The sequence below is a fragment of the Canis lupus genome, chromosome 28 (genome assembly GCF_003254725.2).
Source record: "Canis lupus dingo isolate Sandy chromosome 28, ASM325472v2, whole genome shotgun sequence".
NCBI classification, from domain to species: Eukaryota; Metazoa; Chordata; class Mammalia; order Carnivora; family Canidae; genus Canis; species Canis lupus.
In genome coordinates this window covers 25,901,940-25,917,792 of record NC_064270.1, presented here as the reverse complement: position 1 = coordinate 25,917,792, position 15,853 = coordinate 25,901,940, and the positions used below count along the sequence as shown (strand labels likewise).

At 34.8% G+C, this 15,853-nt stretch overlaps 1 protein-coding gene and 1 long non-coding RNA gene across 2 annotated transcripts in view; one reads left to right on the top strand and one right to left on the bottom strand.

Moving 5' to 3' along the window:
• LOC118352729 (uncharacterized) overlaps positions 1-15,853 on the top strand; it is a 142,929-nt gene that overhangs the window by 41,393 nt on the left and 85,683 nt on the right. The window contains exons 2-4 of the long non-coding RNA XR_004810353.2: positions 7,653-7,820; positions 14,959-15,073; positions 15,212-15,390. This is a non-coding gene — a long non-coding RNA (uncharacterized LOC118352729). The remainder of the gene's footprint in view (positions 1-7,652; positions 7,821-14,958; positions 15,074-15,211; positions 15,391-15,853) is intronic.
• Positions 389-15,853, bottom strand: part of TRUB1 (TruB pseudouridine synthase family member 1) — a 38,942-nt gene continuing 23,477 nt past the window's right edge. The window contains exons 5-8 of the mRNA XM_025467336.3: positions 8,106-8,178; positions 6,426-6,565; positions 4,209-4,265; positions 389-3,168 (exon numbers count right to left, since the gene is read on the bottom strand). Coding sequence (XP_025323121.1) covers positions 2,909-3,168; positions 4,209-4,265; positions 6,426-6,565; positions 8,106-8,178 — 530 coding nt within the window. The 3' untranslated portion in view covers positions 389-2,908. The remainder of the gene's footprint in view (positions 3,169-4,208; positions 4,266-6,425; positions 6,566-8,105; positions 8,179-15,853) is intronic.

The window sequence follows — 15,853 nt, the reverse complement described above, 5'->3', positions numbered from 1 at the left end:
AAAATTTTAACCATTCATATTAATAAATCTGACAACTAGAAAAGAGGTACAGTTACTAAAATTAATTAGCAAATTTAGTTAGCAAAAAATGAAAATGAAATGAAAATTTAAAAGACGACAGGCCAGGAGTGCCTGGGTGGCTCAGTCGGTTAAGCATCTGCCTTCTGCTCAGGTCATGATCTCAGTCAGGGTCCTGGGATCAAGTCCTGCATCAGGCTCCCTGCTCAGCAGGGAGTCTGCTTCTCCCTCTCCCCCTGAGCCTCTCTCTGCTCATGCTCTATGTCTGTCTCTACTCTCAAATAAATAAATCAAATCTTTAAAAAAAGACAACAGGCCATGAAAATACTTCTACCAAGTATTTACTGCATAAATAACTCACACAAATGTATAAAGAAACCATTAAGACCATTTATTTCTATAAATGAACAAAGTATATGAAAAAGTCACACAAAAGCAAGAGCAGTCTTGAACCGTTATTCTTACTAAATTAGCAACAACATATAAAACCCCCACCCAAAGCTGTAAACTTTTAATGAGCTGATATACTGAAAGGGTGCCACTGTAAAATGTTATAACTCTGGGAAAACAATAAGGCAAACATATGAAGAGCCATAAAGCTGTTCTTGTTATTCCCCTTAATAATCCCATTCCCAGGAATTGATCTAAGAAAACTGAAAATAACGTAAGTGCTCAGCAATAGGGAAATGGCTCAAATAAACTGAACATGAAGTGATATGATTAAAATAATTACCAAAACTAAACAGAAATATAGTCTGATAATATGAAATGAAAACACAATTAGAAAATATAAATGCCTTAAGACTGTAACTAGGTAAACAAAAAAATGGGAAGACAGGAATACTATATTAAAGCTCTGAAGTCACTGCATCAGGAAGGTAAGGATTATGGGTAATTTTTCCACTTGGCAAAATTTCCTTCAGTGTTGTAAATATAAAAAAAGATAAAATCTCTATTATTTTCCGTTGGCAAATTATATATGTCAATTTTTAAGTGGAGAAATAGGGCACAGATGCCCCAGTTGTTCTCTAAAACTTGAATGTTCCTCTATTTGGACCTTAATTGGCAATGCATACAGACGTAACAAATGAGAAGCTGTGCTGCTCCAGCAGGCAGGGGCAGCCACTGCCACTCTGGTTGATACAAACTGCAGGGCATGATATGTGATTAAGTAAAATTGTAAACTCTCAACTTGTAACTGTGTGTTTGGTATTTTATATTACAGCATCAAGAGATCAAAGTCTTTCCCTTATAGTTTTGTGTGTCATAATTAGAATTAGTTTTAATATTCTCATTTAAATTATATCGTCAAGGCGCACCTGAGTGGTTTAGTCAAAGTATCTGACTCTCGACTTCAGCTCAGGTCTTGGTCTCAGGTTGTGAGTTCAAGCCCCATGTCAAGCTCCATGCAGGGCATGGAGCCTACTTTAAAAATAAAAAATATAAATAAATAAATAAATAGCCAATATGATGAAAATGATCTACTAAACCATGTAACTTTTTATACTTAATTTATATTAGATTAACTACAAATAAAATCACACTAGTTTACATATTTCAATTTTTGAGTTAGAGGTTGCAAACAAACAACTACTTTTACAAGAAATGCAATCCATAAAAACCTAGAAACTCCTAAATTATGAAATTTTAAACTATTCTTCTTTTAGAAAGTATACTTATTTGAATAAATGAAGCAGGATTCAGACATTTCTGAAGACTGGCCACATAATATATTGCTTTCCCGTAACAAAAATATGAAGCACTCCTTATATGTGAAATTTGTCATTTTGTAATGTGACTACATTTTCAGAATTATGTTAAAAAGGGACCTGGAACTTTCAGTAGGCTATTTGAATAAAAACATTTGAGAATAACGGTTTTAAAATATTTAGAGCATAAGTGATTAACTGGAAAATACAGGGTAGCTATTTCAATATCTATAAATATAATTTGAAACAGCAAACTAAAAACAAAAACCAAAAAAACCCCACAGTGTCATAGGGATTAATGCCCTGTAGAGATACAAATACTAAGAAATAGGGAAAAGAAATTCTAAATTAAAGATACATTCTTTAGCTTAATTTTTAAAAATTATGCTATTTAATAACTTGGTGCAGGGCGGTTGACTGTGTTGAGGAAATCATTAGGAAAAGATCACAGAGCTGCCAAAATATAAGCCACAGGCTGTCCTTTGCACTCATGGTAGAGGTCAATTTAATTAAATATTTAGTCTTCTATTTACATTCTGGTAGTGGTAGCAGCAATAATTTATTTACAAATATTTATTACAAAAGTTTATTGGTTTCTAAGATCTAAACAAACATAGCTATTACCAGGGTAGTACAGCCTTATCAAATAAATGTTCTTAATAATTGTAAACTTCAGAACATGAGTTAAATAATGGCCTTTCCAAACATAACGAACTTCAATACAAGAGCCACGAGGAAGCCAAAGTTAAGTCAATATAACACTAATTTACACTCACTCTCGTGACACCAAAGAAACATGTAACTTGTGTTTCTTTTTTCTCTGATTAGAAAATGTGTTCAACTTTTTCCAGGAAAAGACTTTGAAGAAAGATCAAAATCAGAAGGTCTGGTTTTCCTGAATCCAATCTAACAACATAATAACATCCTAAAAGAACATTCCATAGTAAGGCAAACAACTGAACAACTAACTGCAAGGCTATTTATAATGTAGAGCAGATAAATTGTACACCATAAAAACTGTAAATGATGAACGTTTTTCTTCACACACACACACACACACACACACACACACACACAATCATGCGGAAAAAAAAATAGTGGTTGTCTTTTGCACGTAGCTTGTCATTCTGTACACAGGATTCAAATGTCAACCAAGAAATGATGACAATCCCAAACCAATCTTAATATGTCTTAATGACATCATCTTCTCCCTTTGTCTCACTGAGCGTTATATATTCACAGCTCAAAACTTGTTCATTAGATTCCTCAGGTTTTGATTTTTTAAGTGCCAATTCTGCTGGGAGAAGAGATGAGCAATGTTCCAGAGACTGTGCAATGTCATCAATCGTCCATTTGTCTTCAGGCAGAGCGTGCTCTTCTAGTGTAAATGGTCCCTGTTTGGTTCGGGTCAGCTCTAGGACATTGGCACAGGAAGAGAGTTCTAGAACAACAAAAATCCACAGGGCAAATCATTCAGGATTTTTTTTTTTTTAATTTTTTTTTTTATTTATTTATGATAGGCACACAGTGAGCGAGAGAGAGGCAGAGACACAGGCAGAGGGAGAAGCAGGCTCCATGCACTGGGAGCCTGACGTGGGATTCGATCCCGGGTCTCCAGGATCGCGCCCTGGGCCAAAGGCAGGCGCCAAACCGCTGCGCCACCCAGGGATCCCTCATTCAGGATTTCATAGTCATAATCATATTCAAATGACAGACGATCTTGATTTAAACCTCTCAAAACCACCCCAAATGTAAAACTGTAATAATCTAATCTAAGAACCAAAGCAAACAATAAAATAAAATAAAATAAAATAAAATAAAATAAAATAAAATAAAATAAAATAAAATAAAATAAAATAAGAACCAAGAGCTTTGAGATTAAGAAATGATCAAGTAGCAAAATCATATTTAGCAACTCACCTTGTAAACTGCTTTAAAGTCTACAAGGAACTGGCAGATACTTTTCTCATTTAACCATGAAGCAAGCCCATAAGGTAACTATTACTCTCCTCTGCAGATGAGGTAATCTGACTTGTCCAGTGCCACAGCTGCCAGCAAATGGCAGAGCCGGAACTGTAACTTTCTAGCTGTTTATAAGACTGTGGCTTCCAGTTAAATTTTTTTTTTTACTTATATCAATGAAAGTAACTTTGAAAAGGATGAGTCTTTTTATCTTATCCCTTTTTTTTGTGTTAAAATATTTTAATCTGAAATAATGTTTGTTGGTTCTTACACTGATTATTCCCATCATCATTTCCTGCTCCTCTTTTTCTCTTTCTCTCCTGTTCTAAGCATTTCATGGCAGCTGCTGATGCTGATAATTGTATGCCATAAACCTTCAATGCTTCTGAAGCTGAAGGCAGCAAGAGTACAGTTCCCTAAGGCCAGCACTCAGACATATGAAAAATAGAAATTCCCTCTTCCCATCAAAAAGGAATATTACTCTCTAAATGATAATTCATAATTCATCTTTATGCTTACCTTTACCAATGTCACTGACCAAGCTTCTGATATAAAAACCTCCTCCACATTCAACATCTGGAATGTTAACAGTGACATGGTAAATTGCTAACCTCCTATGAAATCCACTTTACATAGAAATGATGCCCCTAAACAAATGTAAAAATGCACTATGCAAACAATCGAGTGATAAAATATTTATGCACTAAAACATAAATTATTCATCCAATAGCATATGTGTTTGTGAGATTGAAAAGTCAGAGTGTGGAGAAAGCAAACAGCAGAAACTCATGAACACATTTTAAATTAACTGGCAAGTCACACCAACATTAATACTTCAGCCTTGTTCATTTAATAGGTTTTAAATAGTTAGAAATCTCAGCTTTGCTATTATGAGCTGTACATTTAAAAAAATATTTTCAGATTTGTACACTTTGTTCACTTAATTAGGTTTAAATAGTTGGACACCTCAGCTTTGCTATCAAGAGTTGTAGATTTTTAAGATATTTTCAGATTTACACACTCAAAAAATACATCAAACAAAAACCCCTTATCATAAGGGACAGTAATTATGTTTGGGAAAATACAGTAAATGGAGAGTTCAGTCTATTTGTACATTCTCTTAGAAATATTCCTAAAGAAATCACAAAATAACTAAAATTACACAATGTTGCAGACTGAATGCAGATCTAAACATCTTAACACAGTATATTACCGTTTATTGGTTAAGAGCAAGGCTCTGGACTATTTTCATTCATCCACAAGATATCCTGAATTTCCAAACAAAGGGACTACACTCCTGCTGCTTACAGTCTTATCATACAAATAAAGCCACTTGAAGGAATTAACCAAAACTCACAACCTGGGGATTTTAATTCTTTTTTTCCCCATCAGCTCAAGGTTGGGGGCCACTGCTGAGATAAAATATGAGCACTAGGATCAAAGCAGGAATGTAAACATTCTTGGACTATATTTGACTTTAGTGAAAAGACAACTCTTTTGGCCTATTACAACCTCCAGTGAACAAAATAAGTATTTACAATTTATTGCTGGAAACTGGAAAAACTCCAGTTTCTCTTTCACAGGTAATATCTACTGCACCAACCTAGCTGCTGCATTTTCATGAAATGAAGCATTTTTAGTATGTTTTTCCTCATTATTTGTCAAATGGCTTAGAATCAGGACACTAAAGGAAAGAAATGACTTTGTTTTTTAACTGTACAAAAACCACATCCTTTAGGAACTTTACATCCATTTGTTAGTATGTCAAAGCAACAGAAGTTAGGGGAAAAAAGTTTTATGAAATTATTTCTAAAGGGAATCCTATTTAGTAGGCACTGTGAAATTAAGAGCAGATCAGTTTAAAGAAGCCTGAGATTCTAAAAGAGGTACAGCTTTTGATTCTTCATAGCTTATATATGATCATGACTTCAACTACTATTTTCTGCAACTAGGAGATCATAAAATTTCCAAACAATAGAAACAAACCTTTTGGTTTTTAAATTTATTTCAAATATAGATTTATAGATAAATTCAAATTGATAACCTGAATTAAAATTTACCACACGTCCAAGAATACATTTCTGTCTTACCCATTATTTCCATATTGTCAGGATCTTTAGCAGTAACTTGCAGGTAACAAAGAAGGGGGAGAAATAATCACTCTACTCTTAGGAGTTTCTTATCCAAAAACTAAAAATGCTCTATTTTAAAAGGACAAATTAAATTTTAAAACCAAATGTAAACTACCAGGTATTAGCCAAAATGAGGGAATAAGCATCCATAAGATAATAAAACACAAAATGTAAAATTTTGACAGTATATACCCCTCACTCTTTGCCATTAGAGACCGAAAGTATTTACCTCCAACTTTATAATATGATATATATATATATTTTAAGATTTTATTTATTTATAATATGATATATTAAAAATTCAGCCTATTTAGAAAAGCATTTCTGAACTTCCATGTAGCTATCAGTATTTTCATTAAATGTGTTATCAAAAAAACAAATGTGTTATCAAAAAGGTATTATTAAACCCTAACCTTACTTAAATTCAAACGTTAAAAATCTCCAATATACTAGGAATCCATTAAAACAATAAACCCTAACTTTACTTAAATTCAAATGTTAAAAATCCTCAACATACTAGGAATCCATTAAAATACACAAAAGTAGCCAAATGCAGAATAAAAGTACATGTAACTACAAATGATTTCAAAGTATTCCACCTTACCTAATGTGAAAAATGGTGGCTGGAATTTTTGAAGGGAGAGACTGTATACGGTAACAGGCCTGGCAGGTTTTGCTTCTACTACTTCGCCTCTCTTCATCAAGGTTGAAAGTCTCTGTCCATCTTTCTTTAATGCAGAATAGCTTGCAAGATAAGGGAGGGAGAGAAGGAATGAAGGAGCAAGAAAAGATTAAGAAAGAATGAGAGAGATTAACTCCAGATTACGGGATGGAAAGAAAGGAGGACCAGCAGCTCTTAAATTGAATCTTTCTAAAATACAAACTATTTTTTTCTTTCTAATCAACTCCTTAACAGTGCCAGGGATGGAGTTCCTAAATACTTTTAAAGCTAAAGCTCAATCTGCTACCCAATGAACAATATTGTCAATTTTACACTTTAACCTTCTCTCTGGAGATGGTCTCTTCATATGTTCACTGGTCCTGGTTCTGGGTTAAGGGCACAAGGCAAAAAAAAATAAAAAAAAAAAAAAAAAAAAAAAAAAAAGGCACAAGGCCTCTGGTCACAATGGTCTCAGCTATATTTCCCTGAAACAACTTTCATTACAATAATAATCATTTTCACATAAAAGTTACCAAAATATTTCTAAAATGCAAATAAGCAAATAATCTACTTAACAGATCTTAGCTTTGTGTGATAAGATTTTTAGACCACAAAATCCTTGGAATAATCAACAGAAGAAATTTCTAAAACTGCTCTTATAGATATAAATGTTTAAGCTATTTTAACAATAATGATCGAAAAAATAACATTTACTCATATTCTGCAAAATTTTTTGACTTTCATTTGAGGCAAAACTTTGAAGACATATTTCTCTTTACATATTCCAGTGTTCTTGAAAAAAATAAAGATTTTATAGTAAAACATAAATACTAAATTCTAGGGACACCTGGGTGGCTCATGAGTTAAGTATCTGACTCCTGATCTCAGCTCAGGTCTTGATCTCAGGGTCGTGAATTCAAGCCCCACACTAGGCCCTACGCTGGGCGTGGGGCCTTCTTAAAAAAAAAAAAAAAAATTTAAGAAATAATTACTCAATTCTAAAAGAACATCAGTAACTTCTCCTAACATCTTATAACAATTCAGCGATTTTTTAAAAATAAAAAGCAAGCTACTTGAAATGGGGATGTGCACAAAAAATATGGTTCAGTGGTACTCAATATTCTAATACTTTTAATAAATTCTAACTCTCATCTGTTTCATTTGTTCCAGAGAATTGTGAAGCATAAGACTCCTGGCCTAAAAAAATGGTCCTCACACCTAAAGAAAAGTACCAACTGGACTATAAATCACAGCTCCGATACCAGTACTAGACTGGACTGGTTCCTTCACAGCAATTCCAGGAAAACTGACATTTCTGCATTCCAGAACTGCCCTGAGGTATACACACAGAATCAAAAAAACCAATAAACACTGGAATAGCATAGATGTCAGGCTGTGGCAACATCCAGGGACAGAGAAAACCACATTCCACTACCTCAGAGAGTGCTGAAGTTCTGCAACCTGTCTAAATAAGGCTCACCTTGACTTGATCGTATGTTGTCAGATTAAAACATGACTCACTATACAGAAAATGAAGCCCTCTTTTTTTCTCATTAAAGTGATGTTAATAAACACTAAAAAATAAAAATTAAACATTTATTCAAATTCAATAATTGAACTTACAGGGGAGGTACCTGCATTATATTCCCAGTAAATTTCTGTAGAATGCCTTCAATATCTTCTTGTGTTATTTTATCTGTCAAAAATGAATAAAAAATATAATACTAAACCAATCAGAAGTATACGTGCTATTTTCACAGCATTAAAGGGGAAATTTTAAGAATTTTCTAACAAAATATATTTGTAGGCCAAATTCTCCCTTATCGCGGTGAATAAAATACACATTACTGGGATAAAAGGGGGAGAAAGTCTTATATTTTGTAATATTAAGACTAAATTTCTTTTTGCTTCAATTTTTTTCTCTAAATTTTCTCCAAAACTGGTCCAGTCATCTTATACACACTTAATTGGTTCTTACTATAGCCTTTAGAAGACCTGAGAAAAATGTTGCATTAGCTACAGAAATGGTACTGTAGTATTCAAAAATGAGGCAATCAGAAAATAGAGAAATACAGATAGATAAGTTCTTTTTTTAAAGTATAATTGGTATACAATGTTATTATTAGCTTCAGGTGTACAACATAATGATTTGACAATATATATTACCTAGTGCTCACCAGATAAGTGGTGATGGGCAAAATAAGTAAGTGAGATTAAGAGGTACAAGCTTCTAGTTGTAAAATAAGTAAATTATGAGAATGAAAAGTACAGCATAGAGAATATAGTCAAAAATACTGCAGTAACTTTGTATGATGATAGATGGTAAACACTGAATATGTTATCCACGTGAAACTAATATAACACTGAATGCCAACTATTTTTTAATTAAAAAATAAATCAATTAGGGACACCTGGGTAGCTCAGTGGTTGAGTGTCTGCCTTTGGCTCAGGTCATGATCCCGGGGTCCTAGGATCGAGTCCTGAATCAGGCTCCTGGAAGGGAGCCTCCTTCTCCCTCTGCCTATGTCTCTGCCTCTTTCTCTGTGTCTCTCATGAATAATTAAGTAAAACTTTAAAAGAATAAGTAAATAAAAATATATCAATTAAAAATTTTTTTAATTAAAAAAATTTTTTTAATTTTTTTTTAAAAAAGAAAGTGGTGCCTGGTTGGCTCAGTTGGTGGAGCATGTGACTATTGATCTTGGGGCTGTGAGGTCAAGCCCCACCTTGGGGGGTGTACAGACTACTTAAAAATAAAATCTTTAAAAAAAGAAAAGCATCCATAAACTGTCTTAAGTTTCTCCAGGCATCAAATACTGTAAACAACTTAATGCAGTTATCAAAGACTATTAAGTATTGGCCATATTAAAAACTCACCTGCTAGATTTCAAAACTGTTCTGTGGTATGGCATAAAACTGACATTCACATTCAATTCTGTCCCCAGGTAAAGTATTTATTTGTCTCCTTCCCTCCCTTCACTGCTCTTAGAATTTTTCTGTTCTTTTAAACAAACACTGTCAGGAGTCTGACTTTAAAAAATAAGCCAGGGCAGCCCGTGTGGCTCAGTGGTTTAGCGCCGCCTTTCAGCACAGGGCCTGATCTCGGAGATCTGGGATCGAGTCCCATGTCGGGCTCGCTGCATGGAGCCTGATTCTCCCTCTGCCTGTGTCTCTGCCTCTCTTTCTCTCTGCCTGTCTCTCATGAATAAATAAGATCTTAAAAAAAAAAAAAAAAAAGCCAGTGCAAGAAAAGATAGTGGAAGGATACCATGATTACTAAGCATTTTTTAAAGAATGATTTGAGAAGATTTGAATGAAGACATAAAGCTTTCAGTGTCTGTTAGTCTTATTTCCAGCTTTTGATACTCTTTCCAGTAGATTAACTATATTATTAAGTATAAATATTATTACTATAATATTACAACATAGTTCTAAAATTTTAACACATTAAAACTAGACACACTGAAATTCAGTATTTGGGGTTTTCATATTTATATATGACTATATATATTTCATATTCAATAATTACAAAAATATCATATACTTCTTTAGGTCTCACAGTGGAAATTCTAGTGCTTCTTTTTCACTTAGAAGGAAATTTATTTAAACTTTTTATTCTAATACATACATGCTACATTTGATTTTATTAAAAAATATTAAAACAAAAACTAATGTGCTTTGAATTATCATTGTAACACCAGAATAGAAATTAAAGGATAACATGGAATACTGTATTCAGATTTCAGTATCAACACAGCAAGATAGTCTTAACCTCAGTGTGACCTGGATCCTCAAGTTAAACACAAACGAAAGACCAGAACCTACTAGACTCAAAGAGCTACAAGAACTAAAGAGATTTCCTCTAACACCTAGCGGTCCATAAAGACAGATCTCAGATGGGTATTCTCTTCATACTGCTTTTTAAACAGATGCAGCTCATGACAGATATGATGAGGATTTTTCCATGAAAAATTTTCATTCTGTTGAAACATGTTAAAACAATTACTGGTGGCACTTTAGTGATGCAAAACTTCCAAATTTAGACAGCCAATGCCACCTCCTTCCTGACTACTGCTAAAGAAATGCCATTGCTGAGAATACTACAATACTTCATAACTTAGCAATACATTTTCGAAATAAATATCTACCTCTGCCAATGTCTCTTTTTCTGACTTAACGTCTCAGGCATTTCTGGTTTGTGCTGTTCATTCTGCAACTAATCATACACAATTTTTTAACTGATACCTACTATATATATGCAGGTATTATCTCACCAATGAAACTCCAACGTCCTAAAAGGCAAAAGCAGCTTTTCTTCTTATATAATGTACACAATTACAGAGACACTCAAGATATTCTTGCTGAATTAGCTGAGGAATAATAGAATCTCAAGGTCAAAGGGCATTTAAAAGTCACCTAGGCCAATCATTCATCTGATGTTGAATTACTGGACAGAAAGCCTACGCAGCAAGTTTTTTCTTTTTTAAGATTTTATTTATTGATTGATGAGAGACAGAGACATAGGCAGAGGGAGAAGCAGGCTCCCTTCCAGGAATCTGATGCAGGACTCGATCCCAGGACCCTGGGATCACGACCTGAGCAGACACTCAAATACTGAGCCACCCAGGCGTTCCTGTAGCAAGTTGTTTTATGATAAAAATGAATGTAATATTTTAGAATGAAACAGGATTATTTTTTATCATATGATTATTATATTCACTACATGAGTATGTAGTGAAGCATGCTGGCTTATCTCTAAAATATGATATTAGTCCAATCCAAATAATAATCAATAATAATAATAAAGACTCTAGGCGAGCCTGGGTGGCACAGCTGAGAAAGCATCTGACTCTTGGTTTCCACTCAGGTCATGATCTCACAGTTGTGAGACAAAGCCCCATGTTGGGCTCTATGCCCCAGGGTGAGTCTGCTTGAGATTTTCTCTCTCTGTCTGGCCCTCCCCGACTTGTGCATACTCTTTTTCAGTAAGTGAATGTCTCTCTTAAAAAAAAAAAAAAAAAAGACTATCTCCAAAGGATTTACAAAGAAATGAGAAAATCTCTAAAGCAATTACATCCAATAACTATCTAAAAGACATACATTTGGTAAAAGAAGATGGGTATGATAAAAGTGTCACAGGACTTGGGTATTATTCTTTGTTTAGGAACTAATAAATCATCAATGTGGCAGTATTCATTTGAAATTAATTTTAAAAAGTCATTCTCACAATAATGTAATATATGCAAGATCATGTCACACATTATTATTTGCTTAATATTTGTTGACTCTACTTACATCACGATAGCTGGTATTTAACTGAACTGTATGGTTAAAAGCAATATTCCACCAGGGCAGAGTAACCGTTCCTGGACAAGCTCTACCCCTAAAAGCAGCTTTTCAATTGAAAAAAATATATAGTGCAGAACTGTTTTCGAACATTTAGACAACAGATAGCAAAGACTGTAATCTCTGAAAGAAGGGAAAGAAACAGGTAAGCCTTTCTGAGGATCATTTGCTTCATTCAGAAATGCTTTCTGGACCATGGTACAAGGAGGAAAATCCCAAAAGAGCACTGTGATCTTGCCAGAATCAGGAGATAGATAAAAGATAAAGATGAGCAAGAGAGGAGAAAGGATAGCAAATGGAAAACTGCCAGAGACCACCCAGTCTCCATGCAGAGACCGCTCCCTCTCCCTTAGACCAATCCCTTTTGCTATGTTTCTGGAGTGTACTTCCCCTTTGCTAAATAAAATCTTTGGTGCTTTAATTCTCCATCAAGTCCCTCAACTGAATTTTTTCCTTCAAGAAGACAGGAACCAAGAAACTTTACAGTCCATCAACTAGTAACAATCTCATTGATAAAAATATCAGAAATTGGGGAAGCAGCAGGTGGAATTTGAGAGAAACACACAGAGAAAGAGATGTCTTAGAGGGGTCCACTTGAGACTGGCTAAATTCCACACTGCATATAATACAGTGAGTTGCCACATAGTTAACCAAAGAACTACGACTAAAGGTCTTACAAGGTGGGAAGATGTGTGAATTCCAACCATCAGCATGAAGAAAGTTGGCTGAATACCCAGGGTATTTGACAGAGACCCCAAAAAGCCACATCTGAGGAGTAGGGCTAATGGAGACCTGGAAAAATATCTACTTTAGATCCCCCCTCACAAGGAATCTACACAAAAGTGACTTGAATTAGTGAGTTTAGCAAGGCTAAAAGACATAAAACCAATATTTAAAAATTAACTCCATTTTTCTATATTAAGAATGAATGATCAGAAACAGACATTTTTAAAATTCAATTTATAATAGCATCAAAAAATATGAAGGACTTAGGGATTTCATATACAAACCAAGTGAAAGATCTACATACTGAAAACTATAAAAATATGTTTGATATTATTTCAAAACAAAAAGATCATAAAGGAATAGTATAAACAACTTTACACTAGTAAGTTTGAAAATTTAGATGAAATGAACAAATTCTTAGGGTAAAAATTATCTAGAATGACACAAGAAGAGATATTGTATGATATTTAATAGAGAAAGCCATGATTAAAAACCGTCCTAACAAAGAAAACTCCAGATGTCAGATGTCCACCAGTAAAAATTCTACCAAACATTAGAAGAAGAAAGAAATTCTAGAGGAAAAAAGAAAAAAGAAAGCGAACACTTCCCAACCCATTTTATGAGGTCAGCATAACTCTGATATTAAAACCAGTCAAGGGGGATCCCTGGGTGGCACAGCGGTTTAGCCCCTGCCTTTGGCCCAGGGCGCGATCCTGGAGACCCGGGATCGAATCCCACGTCGGGCTCCCGGTGCATGGAGCCTGCTTCTGTCTCTGCTTCTCTCTCTCTCTCTCTCTCTCTCTCTCTGTGACTATCATAAATAAATAAAAATTAAAAAAAAAATTTAAAAAAAAAAACCAGTCAAGGACATTAACAGGAAGGAAAAATAGAAGGTAATCTCAGAAACAAAGATGCAAAAATCCTAAACCAAATACTGGCAAACTAAATTCAACAATTTATGTAAAGGATAACATATTATCATCAATTTGGGCTTACTTTAGAAATGTAAGGTTAGTTTATTTGAATAAGGAGAAAAATCAACAGATATTAGGAAAGTATTCAATGAAATTCAATGTCTGCTCATGATTTAAGACAATACAACAGTTTTTTAACTGGGAACCAAAAGAATTGGACTAATCACAAAGGAAAAGATTTGATAAAGTAAACTAAATTAAAACTAAAACCTTCAGGTTGCGTGAGTGGCTCAGCAGTTGAGCATCTGCCTTCGGCTCAGGGCGTGATCTTGAGGTCCTGGGATTGAGTCCCACAAGGGGCTCCCTGCAGGGAACCTGCTTCTCCCTCTGCCTATGTCTCTGCCTCTCTATGTCTCTCATGAATAAATAAGTAAAAAAACCTTTAAATAAAAAAATAAAGACATAAAACTAAAACTTTCTTTTTTCTAAGATAAAATTAAGAGAGATAAAAGATAAGCCACAGAATAGAATAAAATATACATAAGACATACAACAAAAGAGCATCCATTGTATACAAAGATCTCATACAAATCATTGTTGTTGTTTTTTTTTTATTTTATTTATTTATTCATGAGACACACAGAGAGAGGCAGAGACCTAGGCAGAGGAAGAAGCAGGCTCCATGCCGGGAACCCGACGTGGGACTCGATCCTGGGTCTCCAAGATCACACCCTGAGCCGAAGGCGGCGCTAAACCGCTGAGCCACCCGGACTGCCCCAAATCATTTTTTTTTAAAAGGTGACTCAATACAGAAAGAAAAACAAAAACAAAAGCAAAAAGAATGGGCAAGAGACCTGGACAATACACAAAAGAATATGGCTAAGAAGCCAAAACACATATGATTAAGTGCTAAATCTCATTAATAATCAAATGAAATCATAATAAAATACCACTACACACTTAACAGAACGGCCAACATTAAAAACACTGTTAATACCATGTGTTGTCCAAGTCAGTGGAACTCATTTACTGTTGGTGAAAATGCAAAGTTATACAACTGCTTTGAAAACTGTTGACTATTTTCCATACAATAGGATTACCCCATTACTCAGCAATTCTACCTGGGGGTATATCCAAAAGAAATGAGTACATGTGTCTATCAAAATACAGGTACAAAATACACATAGCAGCTTTCTTCATAAAGCCTCAAACTGGGGTCAAATGTGTATCAACAGAAGAATACTATATATGGATTAGGGCTTGAAAGGTATCTCTAGGAATCTTCTATTTCTTGACATGACTGGTAGTTGCAGGGAGGTTTGCTTTGCGATAGTTCACTGAGCCATAAATTTAAGTTTCATTCACTTTTTATTTTTGTAATACTTTATAATAAAAAGGTTTAAATACAAACAAAAGGCACCATAAGATGACTGATCCCCAGCTTCACAGCAGCCCTACTAAAAAGTGTGCTCTATTTGTTTAAATCACAGTTCGAGACCCAATTCAACTTGTCAGCTTCCTCCAGGAAGTGTATGCAGCCAAAGCACAGACCAAAGAGGAGCCACTCCCACTAGATATTAGCTACATCCCTTCGAGAAGACCTTGGTAAGTTCCTATCTTGGGATCAGGAGGTTTGCAGTGTTTAGAACAGAGGATAAGCATAAGATACTTTTTTTTCCCACATTTTTTTGCCTTCCAGTAGAAAAGCCACAAAAGAGACTGAAAAACCTATTCTTATTGCAGAAGCAGTCAGGCCTTCCCAGAAGCTTGGCCCACATCTAAGAGCCTGGGAAGCCATGGCCTTCGTATCCTGAGCTCAGTGAAGAGCAGATGAGCACAATGAAGCCAAGTGTTCACAGAAATCCAAGCAACTGTGCCTGAGACTTCAGACCTAGATGTGGATGAGAAAAGAGCAGCAGAAGGTAGGAAGATGCTTTGCCTTTTGTATGACTTAGTTGCAGTCATCTTTGCCATATTTCTATTGCCTGCCTTATTTATTCACACACTATACTTTATTCTATGTGCCACATATTGTCCTAGACACCAAGAATATACTTAGGACTGAAAGAGACATGGTCTTGCCCCATAGCTTGGGGATTAACATGCGAATGTGTATTTATAAAAGGTGAAAAGTTTCTTAGGGATAAAGGAGGGTGACGTGAAAGAGAATAAAAGGAAGGGTCCTTTAAATATGGTTTGAGCTTTGAGTCTCCTGAGCCAGACTCATTTTTTTATTCTTCTGAGCTTTCAGGTATCTGAAACAATGGCTAAAAATAGTGTTTGTCTAGATAGAACAAAAATGACGTAAGAGCATTCATTTACCATTTACTGCATCCTGTCTTAGTCACCATACCCATATGTCAGTTATCCTCAACAGGTCAATTA